Source organism: Lissotriton vulgaris, chromosome 7 (genome assembly GCF_964263255.1).
Source record: "Lissotriton vulgaris chromosome 7, aLisVul1.2, whole genome shotgun sequence".
Classification (NCBI taxonomy): domain Eukaryota; kingdom Metazoa; phylum Chordata; class Amphibia; order Caudata; family Salamandridae; genus Lissotriton; species Lissotriton vulgaris.
Window position 1 is genome coordinate 11,142,331 of NC_141695.1, and position 21,017 is coordinate 11,163,347.

Genomic DNA, 21,017 nt, shown 5'->3' on the forward strand with positions numbered 1-21,017 from the left:
CGATTTGCGGCTTGTGCGCCACAGCTTGTGTTCCCCATTCAAGTTCACGTTCCCATTCCGGAAGACAGAAAGAAGAGCAAATGATGTTATATGAACAGATTGATGGTCTCATGAACATCGACATATCATGAAGGGTCCGTAGGGGACAAGGAGGGAATGAGGTAATTGAAATTCTTGGTCAATTGTGTCCCCTAACGTGTACCCCAACGGCTCCATGTACGAGTTTCAAGTACATGTAATTTCCCTCCACAACCGAATCTGAAAACGCAAATACATTTGCGTCCAACGTTAACATGTCCTCTATCAGATCCACCATGAATGGATCGATAATTCAGTTCCTAAGTATGCCGTGCCACCGTCTTTACATGGTGCACTTTCACGTTTTCCTGGCTCTGCCGAGCTAGGCCCTGAATTCTGTCTTCAAGCCACTTCTGTCTCTGTCTCTGAAAGCTGCAGCATGGAGACGCATCCCTGACCTCTGCCTTACTTCCTGCCAAGCGAGCGGTGCCCGGCTCGGCCTGGTCTGCCTGCCAAAAACAGTATTTTACCTTCGAGTTATCAGCGTAGCCAGCTCAGCTCCTCGAAAACACATTCCTGTCTAGTGATTTAGGTAAACATATCCCCGGCTGCAGAGCAAAGGGCCAAGCCTTCCTGTCTTCCTCATGTAATTCATTGCTCCCGTTACCATGGTAGGCCCCTAGCTCCGTGCATTGCACTTAGACATGCATACATTCAGTATAGAATAGCCTCTGCCCGAAAGACCTTTTACTCCAGATTAAACATCCTCTAAATACTAGATATCAGATATGTTATAGGGACAGGTCGATCTGACATGCCAGACTTCTGTCTCCTCTACTAGTGCTAAAAGTCAGACCCTTAGCTTCCTCCAGATGCACGTCAATCACACGTCATGTAAGCTGCGCGCGCATTCAGGTCACCAGTTTCAGCTGACTCTGCAAGAATTCTTTATGCATCCACCCACTTATGACACTTTTCTGTGACGTTTCTAGAACACGCCTCTGTGCACACCCTTGTTCACGCCTTTTTGCTACGCACATGTGTTCTTATCATATACATTTCACTTGTCACGCCTACTGTATTCACTGCTACTGTGTCATTTTACTATATATGTCATGTACTGTTAATAAATCGTTGACATCTTTCCTGCCATCATTGCATACCCGAACCCTTGTATTGATGGAATAGATTTCCATGACTCGAGTCATCATTTATGATTAAAGCCCGTATGACTCTGATGCCACGGACTCTGCCACTCATTTGATTGAGCTATTTCTTTACTTGACCGAAATTATCTGGCAAACTCGTATACGGTAAAATATTTACCACAATGGGGCCCCTCCACCAGCCGGTCTCTGTAGTTCGCAACCTCGGATTTCTTATAGATGACAAGCTCTCTATGAGGCAGCAGGCCACTAAGGTGGCCTCCGTTTGCTTTGCCACCTTGAGATGGCTTCAGAAAATCTTATGGATGCTGCCCCGTGCCACCCAGAGAACCGTTGTCCAGGCGTTAGTAATCTCCTGCCTGGACTATGGGAATGTCCTTTATCTCGGTGCCGACACTTCAACTATCAACAAACTTCAGGTGGTGCAAAACTCGTCGGCCCGACTTCTTTGTAATGTACCGAGGAGATCTTCGGCCTCACAGGCTCTTTATGATCTACACTGGCTTAGGGTCCCCAGCCGGATCAAATTCAAAGCCCTGTGTTATCTTTTTAAAATTAAACAGGACTCGGCCCCTAAATATCTAGAGAGTCTTGTCCAAACCTACAAACCCAGTCGCACACTGAGATCTTCTGCAAATGGTGATTTTGCTGTTCCAAGATTTAAACTTGTAAAGATGGGGGGTCGGTCCTTCTCCCATCTAGGCCCCAAATCCTGGAACGCACTACCTATCGCCCTGAAATTTGAGACTGATCTATTTCGCTTTCGGAAAAGACATAAAACTCTGCTCTTTCAGTAGATCTGTCCTTTCGCATTAGCTGGTTCATTGTACTGTATTGTGTTGTTGTTTTTTTCTTCTTGTGTCTATCCCTGGCGCCGGGAAACCCACTGCGGGTAGCTGTTGCGCATTACAAGTTCAAATAAATAAATAAATAAATAAATAAATAAATTTACCACAGTGCAGGAATACAATCTTCCACAGGGTGCAACCCACTTACAGGGAAGAATGGACGCTTCTCCGGGATTATCCAGATTTCCTTTGCTCCTGCTAACGAAGAATTAAACCTTTTCTGGTCACTGTTTACCGCAGCATCCAGTCGATCTGCTCACATGTCCTCATCCCATTCTGCTTTTGCTGCTCTCAAGATTTCCTGGTAATTCGCCTAACACCCTGGTGGCTTAGATGTTCCGTCTTTTTATAGCTTGCTTGAGGTCTACCTTGGCCTTTTAACACAGTTATTAAACAATCCTCTTTGTGGTTTGGGCCCCCCCTTAGTTAGAATCAAAAACCAGGAGGTGCTCCCCCAGAACCAAATAATTATTCTCCCAGTTTGCACATATTCTCTCCACATGAGTAGCCAAAATTGAATACGGAGCCATGACTCGAGGAACTTACTGCTTCTCATCTCATATTCCTTCTGCTATTCATGGCTGCAAGCTGCCCATGGCCCTTAACCTTGGTGTCAATGGGTAATGATTGCTCTCTTCTTTCTACACTACCGCCATGTCATCCAGCTTACATATTCTTACATCTAAAAGGATGTAATTGATCGTACCCTGGTAGGCCCCCCTTCTAAAGGTTGGGGTCAGGTGCTTATCTGAGAGAGAGTGGTCATCACGCACCCTGATCCCATGGATAATAGTCAAGTCCACAACCTGGAGCGCTACTGTTGAGAGAGGTCTCCCTTTGGAGTGGCCTCGGTCTGGAATGCGTAAGAAAATCAAAGAGGGGAGGAAGAGGTGGTGCTGTGTGGCACCGAGGTGGACACGTCCTCCTCTTGCAAAAGTACTTGTAATCAAAAAGGTCCACACTGCCCCGTCCGGCAGCCGGGCGGGAAGACCCCGATGATGAAGCATGACACCAAGGGCCCTTTTGGTGTGTGAGGGGTATTTTAACCATATGTGTGTATTCCAAGGACAACAGGATACGCACTAAGCCCCCTTTTTTGAGGTGGACCTTTTTGATTACAAGTACTCGGTCTGGAATGCACCACACCATACTCTCCTCTCTAGTCAGATCACTACCCAAACTACTTGGCTCAAACATCAAATTAAAATCCTGCTACAATCTCACGGCGGGTACTTGTATACTCTCTGATTATTCTATCCAAGTGCTGTAATACTTGGGATTCTATGTCAGGACCGGAGGCTTCAGATTATGCTATATCTTCCTTCGCTTTATTAACATAAAGACTCCACAGCAGCTTAGGAAAAGATATAATAATAACAAAAATGCTTTAAACATAAAGCATTGACGGAATGTTCAACAAATCAAACAACAACTCCCAAGAGTCTCTTTGTATAACGATAGTCCATAGTCCTTCCACTCTGTCTATCACCACTATAAAACCGGACTTCTCATCTTCTTCCTCCTCTTTCTTCGCTGCTCCCGCAGTCAGATAAGTGCTTTTTATGTTTTTTCCGTTTTCGATTATACTGATTGTATTGGTGTACGATCGTTGGGGGACTCATTGCATGGTTTATTCCCTTACAGAGTCCCTGGTCGCGGGAACGCTCTTCGTTCCTACGCGATCTTATTTCCCAATTGTGTGCGGTGCATACGTAAACCGCCAGGGGGCGGCCTGTCGTCTCGCCGACCCTTCGGCGCGCCTCCGCAGTGCCAGGAGCCGCGCCGTGGAGTCTGCTTGCGCAGGAGCCTGCCCCCGCGTATCCCTCTGACACCTGGTGCCCGGGTCTGTAATTCCTGCTTTTGACGCCCCGTTGGGGTCTGTATTGCGGCTCTGACCGCGTGAACCACCTTCGGGTGTCCTTTGTGCACCTCTTTATTCAGAGTGTGGCTTATAGCGCTCGAGGGGTGCGAAGACCCGGTCCCGGCGAGGAGGGTCTGCGCGCTTGGGGGTTGGTGCTGCCCACCTGCCACGTCAGTTGGCCAAAAGCGTGATCGCAGCCAGTTGGCCTGCCCATATTCGAGTTCTATCTCGACTGCCGCCCTCCAGGGTGCCCGCATTTGTCCTTGGTTCCAAGATGGAAGGGGAATACGAGGAAGAACCCTGCCCCTATTTGCAGGACGACGAATTCTACCAGGCGGTGGACAATTCCATCTACCGCTGCGTGACGGAGGTGGTAGGCCCCATGGAAGACCGCCTTTCCGCCCGCATCGTGGAAGAGTGCGCGAAGCTGGCATCGGCGCATGTGCCTCCGACCCCCGATCTCCCGGGGTCGTCCGGCGGGTTACCACCCGCCCGAAGAGGCCTTGTAAGGAAGGGCCGTCATCGGAGGCCCAAGGTGTGGACAGGGGCGCTTTCGAGCGTCTTCGAGACGCCTTCCTGGCTAAGGCGACGGCGGTGCCCCCTGCGCCCTTGGTGGACCCTAGTGCTTCGGGGGACGTGGCTACGGCCCCCGCCTCTCCAGTGTACGACTCCCCGGACACGGATGACGACGGGGAGTCGACCCGATCCTGGCTTCCGGCGTCCTCTGCCAAGGAGATGCCCCGAGATGAGTCGGGCATGCTGGATCCGGACGAGATCGTCCACCCCCGCTCCGCGGCCTGGACACCGGGGGAGACGGTGGCGAAATTTGTCGCGGGCAGGCTGCGCAAGCCCCTGGAAAAGGAAGCAAGGGGTTGCCTGCGGGGGGAGTGCCCTCGGCCAACGTTGGAAGGGAAGGTGGCCATGACCCCGGAACTGGATCCCAAGATGGCCACCTTCCTGGCGAAGTTTATGAAGGACCCCAGAAAAGGGATTGATCGGTCCTGGCGGGCCTGCCAGGACAAATTGTTAGATGCGGTGGGGCCTGCCACGAAGATCCTCAACATGGCGGAGGAGGCTAAGGCAAATGGCACCGCCATTTCCCCGGAGGTGCTCTCGAATTGGGCACAGAGGGTGATTGTATTCTTGGGCAATGCCAACTGTGCCCTGTCTACGGAAAGGCGGTGTTCGCTCCTAATCAAGTTGGACCCGAAATTGGGGGACCTGTCCTCGTCGGAGGCGGGTGCTGTGGCCCAGGGAGGCCTCTTCGGCGAACCCTTCATTAGGGAACTGGGCAAGTTCGTGAACACGTTCACTTCGCTGGATAAGGCCCAGTCCAGCATTAAGAGGGTGTTTCACCAGCGTTTCTCCGGAGGGGCCGGTCGCGGTAGGGGCCGCGCGATCGGCCGTGGCCAGCAGAACAATAAAGGACAAGGCTCCGGAAGAGGTCAATACCAGACCTCTGCCAACTATACCAACTTCTACCCCACCAGAGGGCAGCGCTTCGGTGGCAGAGGGTTCAAGAAGAACTCCGGACAGGGAAATGCCCCCGGTAAGTGTACTTTGTTTGGATCAGGTTCCTATTGGGGGGCGGCTGGCAAGCTTTTACGAGGAGTGGGAATTGCTCACTGCCGACGCTTGGGTTTTACAAACTGTACGAGGTTTCCATATAGAATTTTACGACCAGCCCACGCAAGCGAGGCCCCCGCGCCCGATGGTCTTTTCAGAGTCGGACGCGCGATTGATAGACGGGGAGATCTCGGACTTGCGGCGCAAGGGAGCCATCCGTCTATCAACGCGCCACCCGCACGGTTTCCTCAGCAACGTCTTTTTAGTGGACAAGACGGATGGGGGCAAGAGACCTGTGATCAATCTCAAGGAATTCAATGGGTGGTTGGTCTATCGTCATTTCAAAATGGAGGGTATCCACCTCCTTCGAGACGTACTCCTCCCTCGGGATTGGATGGTGAGACTGGATCTCAAGGATGCCTACTTGGTCGTCCCCATCCACCCCCCTCATCGTCGTTTCCTACAGTTCCTGTGGGACGGCAAGGTGTTCGAGTTCGCCGCTCTGCCGTTCGGCCTTTCTTCGGCCCCGTGGTGCTTCACGAAGGTTCTCCACCCGGTAGTGGAGTTTCTCAGAAGTCAGGGGGTCCGTATGCTGGTATACTTGGACGACATCCTCCTCATGGGGCAGTGCCCGGAGGTGTTGGCGGGCCAGCTGCGGCAAGCTGTCGGCCTGCTCCAGAGACTGGGGTTTGTGATCAACGGCTCCAAGTCGGTTTTGGTTCCCACTCAGCAGATCACCTTTTTAGGTTTCGTGGTGGACTCGGTGCAGGCGGTCTTGAGCCTGCCGGGTCGGAAGGTCGCAAAAATACGACACCTGCTGCGGCAGACGATTGCGAGGGATCGTACGTCCCTGCGCCATATCGCCAAGGTGGTGGGTCTTCTCTCGTCCTCCATCCAGGCGATTTTCCCAGGCCCACTGCACTACAGGGCTCTCCAGCGCCTGAAGGCGCAGCATCTGCGCCGTGGGATGAGTTACGAGGAAATGTCTTGGTGGCTGTCTCACATGGAGGCGTGGAATGGTCGGCGATCTTCGGTTCGGCTCCGGACCTGATCATAGAGTCCGACGCCAGCAGGTCGGGCTGGGGCGCCCGGTGCGGGGATTTTTCCACCGGCGGTGCCTGGTCTTCAGAAGAACAACGATTGCATATCAATTGTTTGGAGCTCCTGGCGGGCTCCTTCGCAGTTCGTTGTTGGACCAAAGATTCGGTCAAGGCCTGTGTCCTGTTACGGATGGACAATATTTCGGCGGTTCGTTATGTGAACCATCTAGGAGGTCCTCGTTCTCGCGCCTTGGCGGATTTGGCGAAGGACTTCTGGGATTATTGCCTGTCTCGTCACATTGCGGTGACGGCGGAGTATTTGCCGGGTCAGTGCAATCAAGTGGCGGATTGGCACTCCAGGCATCTCAGGGACGCCAGCCAGTGGAAACTGGATCCGGTGGTGTTCCGGTGGCTGCACACCCTCTGGGGCCCCTTCTCGGTGGACCTCTTTGCGTCCCGTCTCGACCACCAGCTACCGCGTTTTTTCAGCTGGAGGCCGGACCCTCTAGCGGAGGCCACGGACGCGTTTTTGCAGGATTGGAGTCGGGAACAACCGTTTGCGTTTCCCCCATTCTCCATGATAATGCGAGCGGCGGCCCAAATACGCCGCCAGGGAGCGGAGCTGGTGTTGGTTACACCGCTCTGGAGGTCTCAAGTGTGGTTTCCGGTTCTTCTGGAACTTTCTTGGGATTTTCCAATCCTACTCCCCCTGTTTCCTCTGCTCCTGACAAATCCGGATCAGGAACCTCATCCCCTCGTCACGCAGAACTCTCTCCGCCTCGTGGCGTGGAGGCTCTCAGGAGACGCTGGTCGCTCCCAGGCCTTTCGGGGTCGGCTGAGCACTTGCTCTCCAAGGCATGGGCCGATAGTACGACGAAGCGTTACAGATCCGCTTGGCTTAAGTGGATGCGTTGGTGTTTACGAAGGGATTTGGATCCCTTGGTCGCAGGCCTCGTTCCCGTGCTGAATTTCCTGGCGCATTTAGCCGACAAGGGCCTGGCATATAGAACAATCAATGCCATTCGATCGGCGATTTCGGCGGGCCACGACAACATCGATGGCCATCCAGTAGGGGAACATCCTTTTGTTTGCCGGCTTTTGCGGGCTATCCGCCTCGCGCTGCCTCCGGAACCCAGGTATTCCGTCCTTTGGGACGTCAATTTGGTTCTGAATCTGTTCTTGTCTTGGCCGGCCAATTCCTATCTGTCTCTTAAGGAGCTATCGGCGAAGTTAGCCATGTTGTTATGTCTGGTTTCTTGTAGACGCGTCTCTGACGTGCGCGCGCTGGATGTCTCTGCACGCATTTTTTCCCCGGGTGGGGTTACTTTTACCGTGGGCCGACGCACTAAAACGTCGTTGCGGTCCATTTCATATCCAGCCTTTCTTGACACTCCTAAGTTGTGTGTTGTGCAATGCCTCAAAGCATATGAGGACCTGACCTTGGATTTGCGCCCTCCGGGCGAGCGTCAGTTGTTGATTGCCCTGCGGAAGCCACACAAAGCTGTCTCCTCTCCCACTATTGCTCGGTGGGTGCGGAGGGTCATGCAAGAAGCGGGCATCAATACTTCTCTTTTTGGAGCACACTCCGCCAGGGGGGCCATGGCCTCTAAGGCATTCTCGGTGGGTGCTCGTTTGGAGGACCTAATGCGAGCGGCGGATTGGTCCTCGGATTCCACCTTTAAGAGGTTTTATTTTAAGCCGGTGGTGGATTTGGCCCAGTTGGTGGTAAGTAAGCTTTGAACTAGCATAATCTGAAGCCTCCGGTCCTGACATAGAATCGAAATTTGCCTAGCTTACGTAACGGTAAGTTTCAATTCTATTAAGGACACGGAGGCGAGGATTATCCCACCCAGGCTACAGTGGTGTCTCTACCCACCCGTATGACAGTAAGTAAAGCGTTTTCCGTTACATTGTCAGTACTGTGTTAGTCACTGAATGCTCCTCGCCTTATTGTCGCATTCCTGGACCACCTCGCTGATACTGTTCCTTTTTCGACAGGCAACGACGGTGCTAAACAGGACCAATGAGGCTCAAGCGTGATCTGCGCGAAGAAAGAGGAGGAAGAAGATGAGAAGTCCGGTTTTATAGTGGTGACAGACAGAGTGGAAGGACTATGGACTATCGTTATACAAAGAGACTCTTGGGAGTTGTTGTTTGATTTGTTGAACATTCCGTCAATGCTTTATGTTTAAAGCATTTTTGTTATTATTATATCTTTTCCTAAGCTGCTGTGGAGTCTTTATGTTAATAAAGAGAAGTAAGATATAGCATAATCCTCGCCTCCGTGTCCTTAATAGAATTGAAACTTACCGTTACGTAAGCTAGGCAAATTTCGATTCTTGTATGCACTTTGGATTTGCCTGTATCACTTTAACGCTGATTGCGCGTTTTCCCCCTAGCGCTACGCTCTGCTCACCCCTCCGCCTCCATTTTGTTTGTTGTTGTGCTCCTCTGTAGCCCGCCCCGCCTCCCAGCTGAGCCGCCCTCGCCCCTCCCCCTCCACCCTCCATTTATGACAGTAGCTCCCGCGCGCAGCGTTCACGCGCAGCGACCGCGCCCCATTCGCACCGAAGGTGCGCCAAAGGTAAGCCCGTCTACGCCCGTCCGCGCCTGGACCGCGCCCAGCGCCAGACCCTCTGCCCCTCGCGCTGCCCAGCCCTCCCGCATTACCTACGATGCCGCCACCCTCCTAGCCCTTAACCCCGGTCGCGCCCCCAACTGCGTCCAAGCCGCTCCTGGACACACCCATGGACCTTTCTCTTGCTACTCCTGCAAATTCATCGGCACCGACAACATCTCCGCTACGACCACACCACAGATTCCCGACCCCAACAACCTACAATGCATCTTGCTCAACACCCGATCGGTCCACAGACACGCCATTGACCTATGGAATCTACTAGACACCACCTCTCCGGACGTCGCCTTCCTAACGGAAACATGGATGAACGCTTCCTCCGCCCCAGACATCACCATTGCCATCCCTGAAGACTATAAGATCACACGCAAGGACCGTACCAGCCACACAGGAGGAGGAATCGCTATCGTCCATAAAAAATCAATCCACATCTCAACCAGCTCTGACGCCAATCTCGCCAACTCAGAACACCTTCACTTCCAGATCCACATCGACCCCAAGACCACACTCAGAGGCACCCTCCTCTACAGACCACCAGGACCCCGCGCAAAATTCAGTGAAGACATCACGGACTTCATCACTCCACACGCGCTCCCTTCCAAAGATTACATCCTTCTGGGAGACCTCAACTTTCACCTGGAAAAAAAACAACGACCGCAACACCACCACCCTCTTGGACAACCTCGCCAACCTCGGACTTAAACAACTGGTCACTTCCCCCACCCACATAGCAGGTCATACTCTCGACCCTATCTTCACCTCCAGCAATCATGTCTCCTTCAGCCACACTACGGATCTCCTTTGGACTGACCACAGCTGCGTCCACTTTACCTACAACAAGCCTAAACTCATCAACCACCCCCAACCAACTCTGCAAAGAAACTGGAACAAAATCACCATCGACCTGATCTCCTCATCACTCTTTCTAAACACCCCAGCCCACTCTTCTAACCCAGACCAAGCCGCCGCCAACTTCACCCTATGGTTATCCAACAGCGCCGACATCCTAGCACCACTGAAAAAACGTCAAAGCAAACCTGGCAACAAGAAGGCCTCATGGTTCAACAATGATCTTAAGAAATCCAAGAAACTCTGCCGCTCCCTTGAGAAGGCCTGGAAAAAAGACCCAACCACCAGCACCAAGGAAGCCTTTAAAAACGCCACCCGCATACACCACCAACTAATCCGAAAGGCCAAAAAAACAGCATTCAAGGATCGACTAGACAACAACGCCCACAACAGCAAGGAACTTTTCAACATCGTCAAGGAATTTACCAATCCCTCGGCCAACTCCAACGACATCACCCCCTCTCAAGCCCTCTGCGACTCCCTGGCTTTATTCTTCCATAACAAAATTGCAGACATCCACAACAGCTTCGACAACCAACCCGGAGACCCACCCAACCATATGCTGAACATTCTCCCCCCTTGAACACCCTAACGACTGGAACCCAATCTCCACTGAGGACACCATCCGCCTGATGAACTCCATCCACTCAGGATCCCCCACAGACCCATGCCCTCACCACATCTTCAACAAAGCAGACTCCGTCATAGCACCGCACCTCCGAAACGTCATCAACTGCTCCTTCAACTCCGCCACCTTCCCGGAAAGCTGGAAACACGCTGAACTCACCGCCCTTCTGAAAAAACCCACAGCGGACCCCACCGAACTCAAAAATTACTGCCCCATCTCGCTCCTTCCTTTCCCGGCCAAAGTCATCGAGAAAGCTGTCAACAACCAGCTCGCCGCCTTCCTCGAAGCCAACAAATCCCTCGACTCCTCACAGTCTGGCTTCCGAGCAAAACACAGCACTGAGACCGCCCTCATCGCAGCAACAGACGACATTCGAACTCTACTGGACAATGGAGACACAGTCGCCCTCATCCTCCTCGACCTCTCTGCAGCCTTCGACACAGTCTGCCACAGCACCCTTTTACAACGCCTCAAAAACATCGGAATACAAGGAAAAGCACTTGAATGGATCACCTCGTTCCTCACCGGAAGAACCCAGAGAGTCCGTCTCCCACCTTTCAAGTCAGAGGCCACCGAAGTCATCTGTGGCATACCACAAGGATCCTCACTCAGTCCCACCCTCTTCAACGTATACATGAACCCCCTCGCGGCCATCGCCCGCCAACACAACCTCAACATCATCTCTTACGCGGATGACACTCAACTGATCCTTTCTCTCACCAATGACCCCAGCACCGCCAAAACTAACCTACACGAAGGAATGAAAGAAGTGGTCGAATGGATGAAACACAGCCGTCTGAAACTGAACTCAGATAAAACAGAAGTCCTCATCTTAGGTACATCCCCCTCTGCATGGGACGACTCTTGGTGGCCGGAAGCCCTTGGAAAAGCACCCATCCCGACAAACCATGCACGGAACCTAGGCGTTATCCTGGATTCTTCACTTTCAATGAACAGACAAGTCAGCGCCGTCTCCTCATCCTGCTTCAACATTCTTCGCATGCTCAAAAAAACATTTCGCTGGATCCCCACCGAAACCAGAAAAACAGTCACCCATGCTCTGGTCACGAGCCGACTGGACTACGGAAACACCCTCTACGCAGGTACTACCGCTAAACTCCAGAAAAAACTCCAACGAATCCAAAACGCCTCAGCCAGGATCATATTAGACATCCCGCGTAACGAACACATCTCTGGTCACCTGAAAAACCTCCACTGGCTACCCGTCAATAAGAGGATCACTTTCCGACTTCTGACCCACGCACACAAGGCACTCTACGAAATCGGACCAGAATGCCTCAACTGACGACTGTCCTTCTACACCCCCCCGCCAACTACGATCCTCCAACCAAGCCCTCGCCACTGTACCTCGCACCAACAAGACCACCATGGGAGGTCGATCCTTCTCATACCTGGCGGCTAAAACATGGAACTCCCTTCCCACTTACCTTCGCCTTACCCAGAACCACCTAGCATTCAGAAAGCAACTTAAAACGTGGATATTTGACAAGTAATCCTCCTCCCCTCCCTAAGCGCCTTGAGACCCTCTGGGTATGTAGTGCGCTATATAAATTTTATGACTTATGACTTATGATGGCTATTACTCCTATTGTAGATATTAATCAGCATATGGGAATAGGAGTTGGCCAACGAGAAGAATAGTCCTCGGACTTACAAGGAATCCAAATACAGGGGCATAACTGTATAGGCAGGGGTGTCCAGGACCGGCATCATTAATTATAGGATCTTCATGGTTCAGGGGCATAACTGTATAGGCAAGGGTGTTCAGGACCGGCACCATTAATTATAGGATCTTCATGGTTCAGGGGCATAACTGTATAGGCAAGGGTGTCCAGGACCGGCACCATTAATTATAGGACCTTCATGGTTCAGAGGGAGTCAATCCACCTATGCCAATGGGGAAGGAGGATTAGATGGAACAGAATTTCTACGTGGGCCATGATCCGCCCCCCAGAATCTACTGTACTGGCCTATTCTTGGTGGCTGTAAGACTAGAATACTACTCTTGTTCTAGTGCCGATAGCAGATGCCCAGGGGTTGCAGAACAATGTTAGATCCTACCTGGTTTGATTGCGCACTGAATGTGAATAAACAACAACCAGTCGCTGGGTCCCTAAAGGTTACAACAACAAAATGACCCCTGTAGGACTTGGATGGGTTTCCTACCCAGGCGACTCTCGTGACCGTCAAGATTTGACGTGCATATGTGTAGGATAAACCACCCTGGGAGCATAGCCAGTGCAACGTTTTGTTTTTGAGCTGGACAAATGATTTCCCTCAACCTTCTGCTAGGCTTGGAATAATGGACAATACAGCAACATATGGACAGACCGCTGGGGGCAACTTCATTGAAACATCCTTCTGCCCCAGTGCTGCAGGCTTTTCTACACAGGCAACCCCACCCACTTCCCATCCCTGCTTAGCACCCACCATTTGTACTGAGGGTCTTTTCTCTGTACCTCCCGTCGCAATAAGGGGATGATTGCTACTCTTTGGAAGCTTGTTGTCATGTCTCCACTCAATTTCAGATATCGGCTTATAATAAGGAATGGCACATGCAAAAGGTAACTGCACCCGTTTTTGCAAACATTATTACCGCTAGCATCGTCGATTGCACAAGCAAGTAGCACCAGGTAAGACGGGTGGTACATGACAGAGAACCACTGGAGTGGGCACAACTGCCCTCATCTCCCGATTCTGCCCGGGACAATTTCAGCACTACTGCATGAGCCTAGATGATCCCACCAGTAGTAAAAATACAGGGTTCCAACCATCAACTTCTTGACCGTTAGCAAATAACGTAATGTTGTAACCCAATAAAACACTTTCTGTGCACTCGCAATCTGTTGTATGAGAATGCATTTGGGATAAGGGTTTCCATAACGCTATCATGAGTTACTGATAATGTAAAGATCTGAGCGATCAATAGAGAATTACCTAAGCCAAATGCTCCAGACCTGAGGGTCTAATTATTTCATTATAGAAATACAGGTGGGGCTCCCCCAAAAAAAAATACCTAATTCAACCTGCCAAGACAGAGGTTGCCTGAGTGAACTGTGAGCCTGGTAATTCAGGCCGTTGTCCACTGTCTCCAGCTCATTTTAAACGCAGATACCCACGTGCTTTTTCAGTTGTCTAGTCACACCTCGGTTACCCTCTGCTCCATCAATCAATCAATCACAGAATTTGTATAGCGCACTACTCACCCGGTAGGGTCTCAAGGCGCTGGGGGGAGGGGTCCGTTACTGCTCGAAAAGCCAGGTCTTGAGTTGCTTCCTGGAGGAGAGATGGTCCTGGGTCAGCCGAAGGTGGATGGGGAGGGAGTTCCATGTCTTAGCCGCCTGGTAGGAGCGATCTTCCTCAGGTGGTGGCTTTACGGATGCGTGTACTGTGGCGAGAGCGAGGCTGGTCGATCGTAGCTGGCGGATAGGCGTGTAGAAAGTCAGGCGGTTGTTGAGGTACTTGGAGTCCAGGTCGTGGAAAGCCTTGTGTATGTGGGTGAGGAGTCTGAACGTGATCCTCCTGCTGAAGGGGAGCCAGTGCAGGTCTCTCAGGTGGCTGGGTCGGGGGATGTACAGGACGAGTCATGCGGAGGCGTTCTGTATGCGCTGGAGTCTTTTCTGAAGTTTGGCTGTGGTTCCGGCGTAGAGGGTGTTTCCGTAGTCCAGTCGGCTGGTGACGAGTGCCTGGGTGACCGTCTTCCTGGTTCCGGTGGGGATCCATCGGAAGATCTTACGGAGCATGGGCAGGTAGTTGAAGCACGATGCACGACGATGAGACGGGAGGCGTCCAGGATGAAGCCCAGGTTGCGTGTGTGGTCCATTGGTTTGGGAGTGGTGCCCAGGGCAGAGGGCCACCAGGAGTCGTCCCAGGCGGAGGGCAACGATCCCAGGATGAGGACTTATGTCTTGTCTGAGTTCAGTTTCAGGCGGCTGTTCTTCATCCACTCGGCGACATCTTTCATCCCTTCGTGTAGGTTGGCTCTGGCGGTGGCGGGGTCGTTGGTGAGGGAGAGGATCAGCTGGGTGTTGTCGGCGTAGGAGATGATGTTGAGGTTGGTTGGCGTGCGATGGCTGCGAGAGAACTCATGTAGATGTTGAAGAGGGTTGGGCTGAGTGATGATCCTTGTGGTACTCCGCAGATGACTTTGGTGGCCTCGGATCTGAACGGGGGGAGGCGGACTCTCTGTGTTCTTCCGGCGAGGAACGAGATGATCCACTCCAGTGCCTTCTCTTGGATTCCGATCCTGCTGAGGCGCTGTGCTAGGGTGCGGTGGCAGACAGTGTCGAATGCTGCAGAGAGGTCCAGGAGGATGAGGGCAGCTGTTTCCCCGTTGTCGAGCAGGGATCTGCTGTCATCGGTGGCTGTGATCAGGGCAGTCTCGGTGCTGTGGTTGGCTCGGAAACCGGACTGCGAGGGGTCGAGGGATCCGTTCTTCGAGGAAGGCGGCGAGCTGTCTGTTGACGCTCTTCTCGGTGACTTTGGCAGGAAAAGGGAGGAGCGAGATGGGGCCGAAGTTCTTGAGGTCGGTGGGGTCTGCTGTTGGTTTCTTCAGGAGGGCGCTGAGCTCGGCATGCTTCCAGCTCTCCGGGAAGGTGGCGGGGTTGAAGGAGATGTTGATGATGTCCCGGAGTTGGGCTGCGATGATGGAGTCGGCCTTGTTGAAGACTTGGTGGGGGCATGGGTCGGTTGGTGATCCGGAGTGGATGGTGTTCATCGTGCGAGTGGTCCATCAACTTCACTTGCTCAAGGTAAATAAACTTATTGAATTCAAGGCCCTTTGCTATATGTTTCGAGCTCAGCATGGCTTGGCCCCTTGTACATACAAAGTCTTGTCAAGCCTTACCAACCCACTCGTAAACTGAGATCAGCCAGCCTTTCTCTTTTCTCAGTTCCTAGAGTGCAGCGGACCCGTACGGTTGGTCGCTCGTTTTCCTACCTTGGACCTAAATTGTGGAATTCCCTTCCGCTGGAACTCAGGATCTGTCGGTCTCTCTTAGCCTTTCATAAAAAGCTGAAGACCTTTCTTTATAGTCCGGTTTAATTCCTCACCCCCCAACAAACTTTAACCTTGCTGGTCTTGCTTAGCGCTGGGAAACCCTGTTGAGAAGCTGTGCGCTTTATAAATCTTTCAAATAAATAAATAATAATAAAATAAATAATTGTTCTCCATTTGCTTCTAATGGAAGATTTGGCTATCGCCTCCCTACCGCTCCCTCTCTTTCCTTCTCTGCTGCCCGACATTTAGGAATTGTTGCTGGCCTTCCTGGAAGGCTGTGACCCAGGACCACCTTTTCAGCACAGGATGTACCATTTCCTAGCAAAGTGCAGTGCCATGCCAGCCAGAGGTCACCAAGACATGGGGTGCTTCACCGGCGCTCGTAACAAACATTTCATATCCCCCTAGCAGATTTAGAGGATCTAGCTAAATGTCCTACAGGAAGATGTCACTTTGCAAACATCCCATTTTTCATGCAACAGTCTGTAGTATGAAGCAGTGTCCTCTGTGCCCCTGAAGCCTGGCCGATTGTCAACTAGTCTTCTCACCAGCTACACGTTGTGACTCACCTGAGATTCTCCTCTCGTGCTTGGCATTCTCTTGTCGACACATTCCTTCCTCTGATTTTATTTTTTGTGAAAAGATAGATGAAATAACTGGTTGCCCTGAAATGAGAAAACACAGTTATTGATTCTGATAATGCACAAGCACACTGTGCGCACACAAGTAAGAACATTTATGCTTCGGAAAGAAGAATGAGCGAATAAGTGCTGGTTACAGCTGGGTGAAGAGACGAGCAAACCTAATTCACAACAAAATAAAACACCAATACATTTGGCTGTCCCATCTTTCATGAAACAAACCAGACGACAGTGAAAATTAAGGTGGGTATTTATGTTTATTCAGGGATATACACTGATGTAAAAAAGAGAGAAAATCTCTTACGATTCTACGATTTTACAGATTACAGCACGTCTGACGTTCCTCGAGTGGTCACCATGTCGTAACAGTAGTTCCATCTAACCTCGTGACAAGTAACACATAAAATTCACTTAACCACCACATGCATTTAGAGGCCTTCTGGGAAAAAGTAACTGCTTCCATAATATTGAAGAAGGCAGGGGAATCAGATGCTGTTAAAAAAGTGCATATGATCCCTAGACCCTTAGGAAGTGTGACCACTTGTATATAAAATCTGAATCTTTGTCAGTTTGGTCTGGAGTACTCTGTGGTAAGACATCACGCTGAAATCGAAAGAGATCCACCTCAGTCTCTGAAAGATATTGCTTCTGCTCTTGAGTCTGACAAGGGTTATGAAGTGATTTCCCAAAATTGGGAAGTTTACAGTAAGAAAGATTATTTACAAATGGGGAACCCTCAACACTGAAGCCAATGTCCGCAGGATTGTCAACTCTAGCAAATTTCCCCCAAGATCAGACTTTATGATACTCTTAGAGATGGCAAGGAACCCCAAAGCCATATGCAGAGATTGAAAGACTTCTGTCATCATGGTAAATATTAGAATTCATAACTCTATCATTGTAAAAAGACTGGGCCATTGTGGCTTTCCTGTTCATTGCTGCACAGCTTAAGTTGGCAGAACAGTATCCAAATGAAATACAAGACTTCTGCAACAATGTCCTACAGACAGATGAGACCAAAGCTGAGCTGCTGGGTTCTAATGCACAAGAACATGTTTCAGTGAAGCATGTCTTGGACTTGGGATGGAAGCCACTTGGCCGATAAATGTCTGCCCATCTAGTGGCAATGTCTAATTATGGAAGGCTGCCCTTGGCTGATCACCACTGTGGTGCTGGTCATATCTGTTAGTGCCTTATTTTTTTCACATTTGCTGTGCACACCCATGCATACTGTAAATGCTCTGCATTTTCACTTGATTAAGGAACCTATTTACACAACAGCACTAGGTCATTGGGGAAAATACACACTTTATTTCATTTCAATGTATTACAGGATAATCGATTTGTGACACTGAAAAAGAGGTCTGTAACACGACTTTCCACAAAAATAACAAAATGTGTTCCCTGAAGAGTAAAGCTCTTCTGATGCCAAGAAGTGAAGGAAGACTCGCTCACCCGTCTGGCTGCTGGTGCTCCCGATCTCCTTATCATCCTGGTGATCGAAGCAAACAGACTCCTCCTCCTCTTCTTCTTCTTCCTTAATGTAAACGGGAGTAATCTCATGCCCTAGTGCAAGGAGAAAACAGAAACATGAAGATGTATGGCCTCACCGGCCCGCTAAATATGAAGACAACAGCAGAACGAAGAGAGCTGAAAGGAGCCTTTTTATTTCAAAAGGTCTTATGAAGTTATGAAGTGGTCCCCGGACCGGGCCAAGATCTGGCCTACCAAAGGCACCAAGAAGCTGACCACTCTGTACATATCCATGGGTTGTGTTGAGAACTTCCAGGTCCCAACGAGACGCACAATTTGTACCTACATGACTATGAAAGAATCACACTAGAAGAGCTGAGGTTATCAAAGAGCAGTGTGTGTGTGTGAGGGGGGGGAGGGCGGGGGATGCAAGGCTTCTAGAGAGCCCATCACCTTTCACATGTCTCTGAGATGGTCATGTCAGGAGCTTCAAGGTGCCGGGGGAGTCAATCACCTTGTACGTGTCCAAAAAAAAATCCTTTTAAAGAGCGAATGATGAGTGAGGGTAGGTACATTCACACACTAAGCATGCAGTAATACGTCTAGAAAATCTAGTCACCCTGCTGTGCTTGCAATTAATAGCCATTAGCAAACAATGGATCAGTTACTCATGCAGCTCACAACCAGAGTTACTGAGTCCTCCCCTGTAAGAGTGGAAAGGAGGTGTAAAGTGGCACCTACAGCCACAATGGATCAGTTACTCATGCAGCTCACAACCAGAGTTACTGAGTCCTCCGCTGTAAGAGTGGAGAGGAGTTGTAAAGTGGTGCCTACAGCCACAATGGATCAGTTACTCATGCAGCTCACAACCAGAGTTACTGAGTCCTACCCTGTAAGAGTGGAGAGGAGTTGTAAAGTGGCGCCTACAGCCGCAATGGATCAGTTACTCATGCAGCTCACAACCAGAGTTACTGAGTCCTCCGCTGTAAGAGTGGAGAGGAGTTGTAAAGTGGTGCCTACAGCCGCAATGGATCAGTTACTCGTGCAGCTCACAACCAGAGTTACTGAGTCCTCCCCTGTAAGAGTGGAGAGGAGTTGTAAAGTGGTGCCCATTGCCGCAATGGATCAGTTACTCGTGCAGCTCACAACCAGAATTACTGAGTCCTCCGCTGTAAGAGTGGAGAGGAGTTGTAAAGTGGTGCCTATTGCCGCAATGGATCAGTTACTCGTGCAGCTCACAACCAGAGTTACTGAGTCCTACCCTGTAAGAGTGGAAAGGAGGTGTTAAGTGGTGCCCATTGCCGCAATGGATCAGTTACTCGTGCAGCTCACAACCAGAGTTACTGAGTCCTACCCTGTAAGAGTGGAAAGGAGGTGTTATGTGGTGCCTATTGCCGCAATGGATCAGTTACTCGTGCAGCTCACAACCAGAGTTACTGAGTCCTACCCTGTAAGAGTGGGGAGGAGGTGTAAAGTGGCGCCTACAGCCACAATGGATCAGTTACTCGTGCAGCTCACAACCAGAGTTACTGAGTCCTACCCTGTAAGAGTGGAAAGGAGGTGTAAAGTGGTGCCTACAGCCGCAATGGATCAGTTACTCATGCAGCTCACACCCAGAGTTACTGAGTCCTACCCTGTAAGAGTGGAAAGGAGGTGTAAAGTGGTGCCTACAGCCACAATGGATCAGTTACTCATGCAGCTCACACCAGAGTTACTGAGTCCTACCCTGTAAGAGTGGAAAGGAGGTGTAAAGTGGTGCCTACAGCCGCAATGGATCAGTTACTCGTGCAGCTCACAACCAGAGTTACTGAGTCCTACCCTGTAAGAGTGGAGAGGAGGTGTAAAGTGGCGCCTACAGCCACAATGGATCAGTTACTCATGCAGCTCACAACCAGAGTTACTGAGTCCTCCCCTGTAAGAGTGGAGAGGAGTTGTTAAGTGGCGCCTACAGCCACAATGGATCAGTTACTCGTGCAGCTCACACCCAGAGTTACTGAGTCCTACCCTGTAAGAGTGGAAAGGAGGTGTAAAGTGGTGCCTACAGCCGCAATGGATCAGTTACTCGTGCAGCTCACAACCAGTGTTACTGAGTCCTCCCCTGTAAGAGTGGAAAGGAGTTGTAAAGTGGCGCCTACAGCCGCAATAGATCAGTTACTCATGCAGCTCACAACCAGAGTTACTGAGTCCTACCCTGTAAGAGTGGAAAGGAGGTGTAAAGTGGCGCCTACAGCCACAATGGATCAGTTACCCATGCAGCTCACACCCAGAGTTACTGAGTCCTACCCTGTAAGAGTGGAGAGGAGGTGTAAAGTGGCGCCTACAGCCACAATGGATCAGTTACTCATGCAGCTCACAACCAGAGTTACCGAGTCCTCCGCTGTAAGAGTGGGAAGGAGTTGTTAAGTGGCGCCTACAGCCACAATGGATCAGTTACTCATGCAGCTCACAACCAGAGTTACTGAGTCCTCCGCTGTAAGAGTGGAAAGGAGTTGTTAAGTGGCGCCTACAGCCGCAATGGATCAGTTACTCATGCAGCTCACAACCAGAGTTACTGAGTCCTCCGCTGTAAGAGCGGAGAGGAGGTGTAAAGTGGCGCCTACAGCCGCAATGGATCAGTTACTCATGCAGCTCACAACCAGAGTTACTGAGTCCTCCCCTGTAAGAGTGGAGAGGAGTTGTTAAGTGGCGCCTACAGCCGCAATGGATCAGTTACTCATGCAGCTCACAACCAGAGTTACTGAGTCCTCCGCTGTAAGAGTGGAAAGGAGTTGTTAAGTGGCGCCTACAGCCGCAATGGATCAGTTACTCATGCAGCTCACACCCAGAGTTACTGAGTCCTCCCCTGTAAGAGTGGAAAGGAGGTGTAAAGTGGTGGCTACAGCCACAATGGATCAGTTACTCGTGCAGCTCACACCAGAGTTACTGAGTCCTCCCCTGTAAGAGTGGAAAGGAGGTGTAAAGTGGTGCCTACAGCCGCAATGGATCAGTTACTCATGCAGCTCACACCCAGAGTTACTGAGTCCTACCCTGTAAGAGTGGAGAGGAGGTGTAAAGTGGTGGCTACAGCCACAATGGATCAGTTACTCGTGCAGCTCACACCAGAGTTACTGAGTCCTCCCCTGTAAGAGTGGAGAGGAGGTGTAAAGTGGTGGCTACAGCCACAATGGATCAGTTACTCGTGCAACTCACACCAGAGTTACTGAGTCCTCCCCTGTAAGAGTGGAAAGGAGGTGTAAAGTGGTGCCTACAGCCGCAATGGATCAGTTACT

General features: G+C 50.9%; 1 protein-coding gene across 2 annotated transcripts in view; it reads right to left on the reverse strand.

The window, feature by feature from the left end:
- LOC147700506 (uncharacterized) overlaps positions 1–21,017 on the reverse strand; it is a 100,646-nt gene that overhangs the window by 60,946 nt on the left and 18,683 nt on the right. For both annotated transcript variants that reach the window (XM_086929663.1, XM_086929662.1), the window contains exons 5-6: positions 17,731–17,841; positions 16,204–16,299 (exon numbers count right to left, since the gene is read on the reverse strand). In XM_086929663.1, the coding sequence (XP_086785789.1) occupies positions 16,204–16,299; positions 17,731–17,841 (207 nt within the window). The remainder of the gene's footprint in view (positions 1–16,203; positions 16,300–17,730; positions 17,842–21,017) is intronic.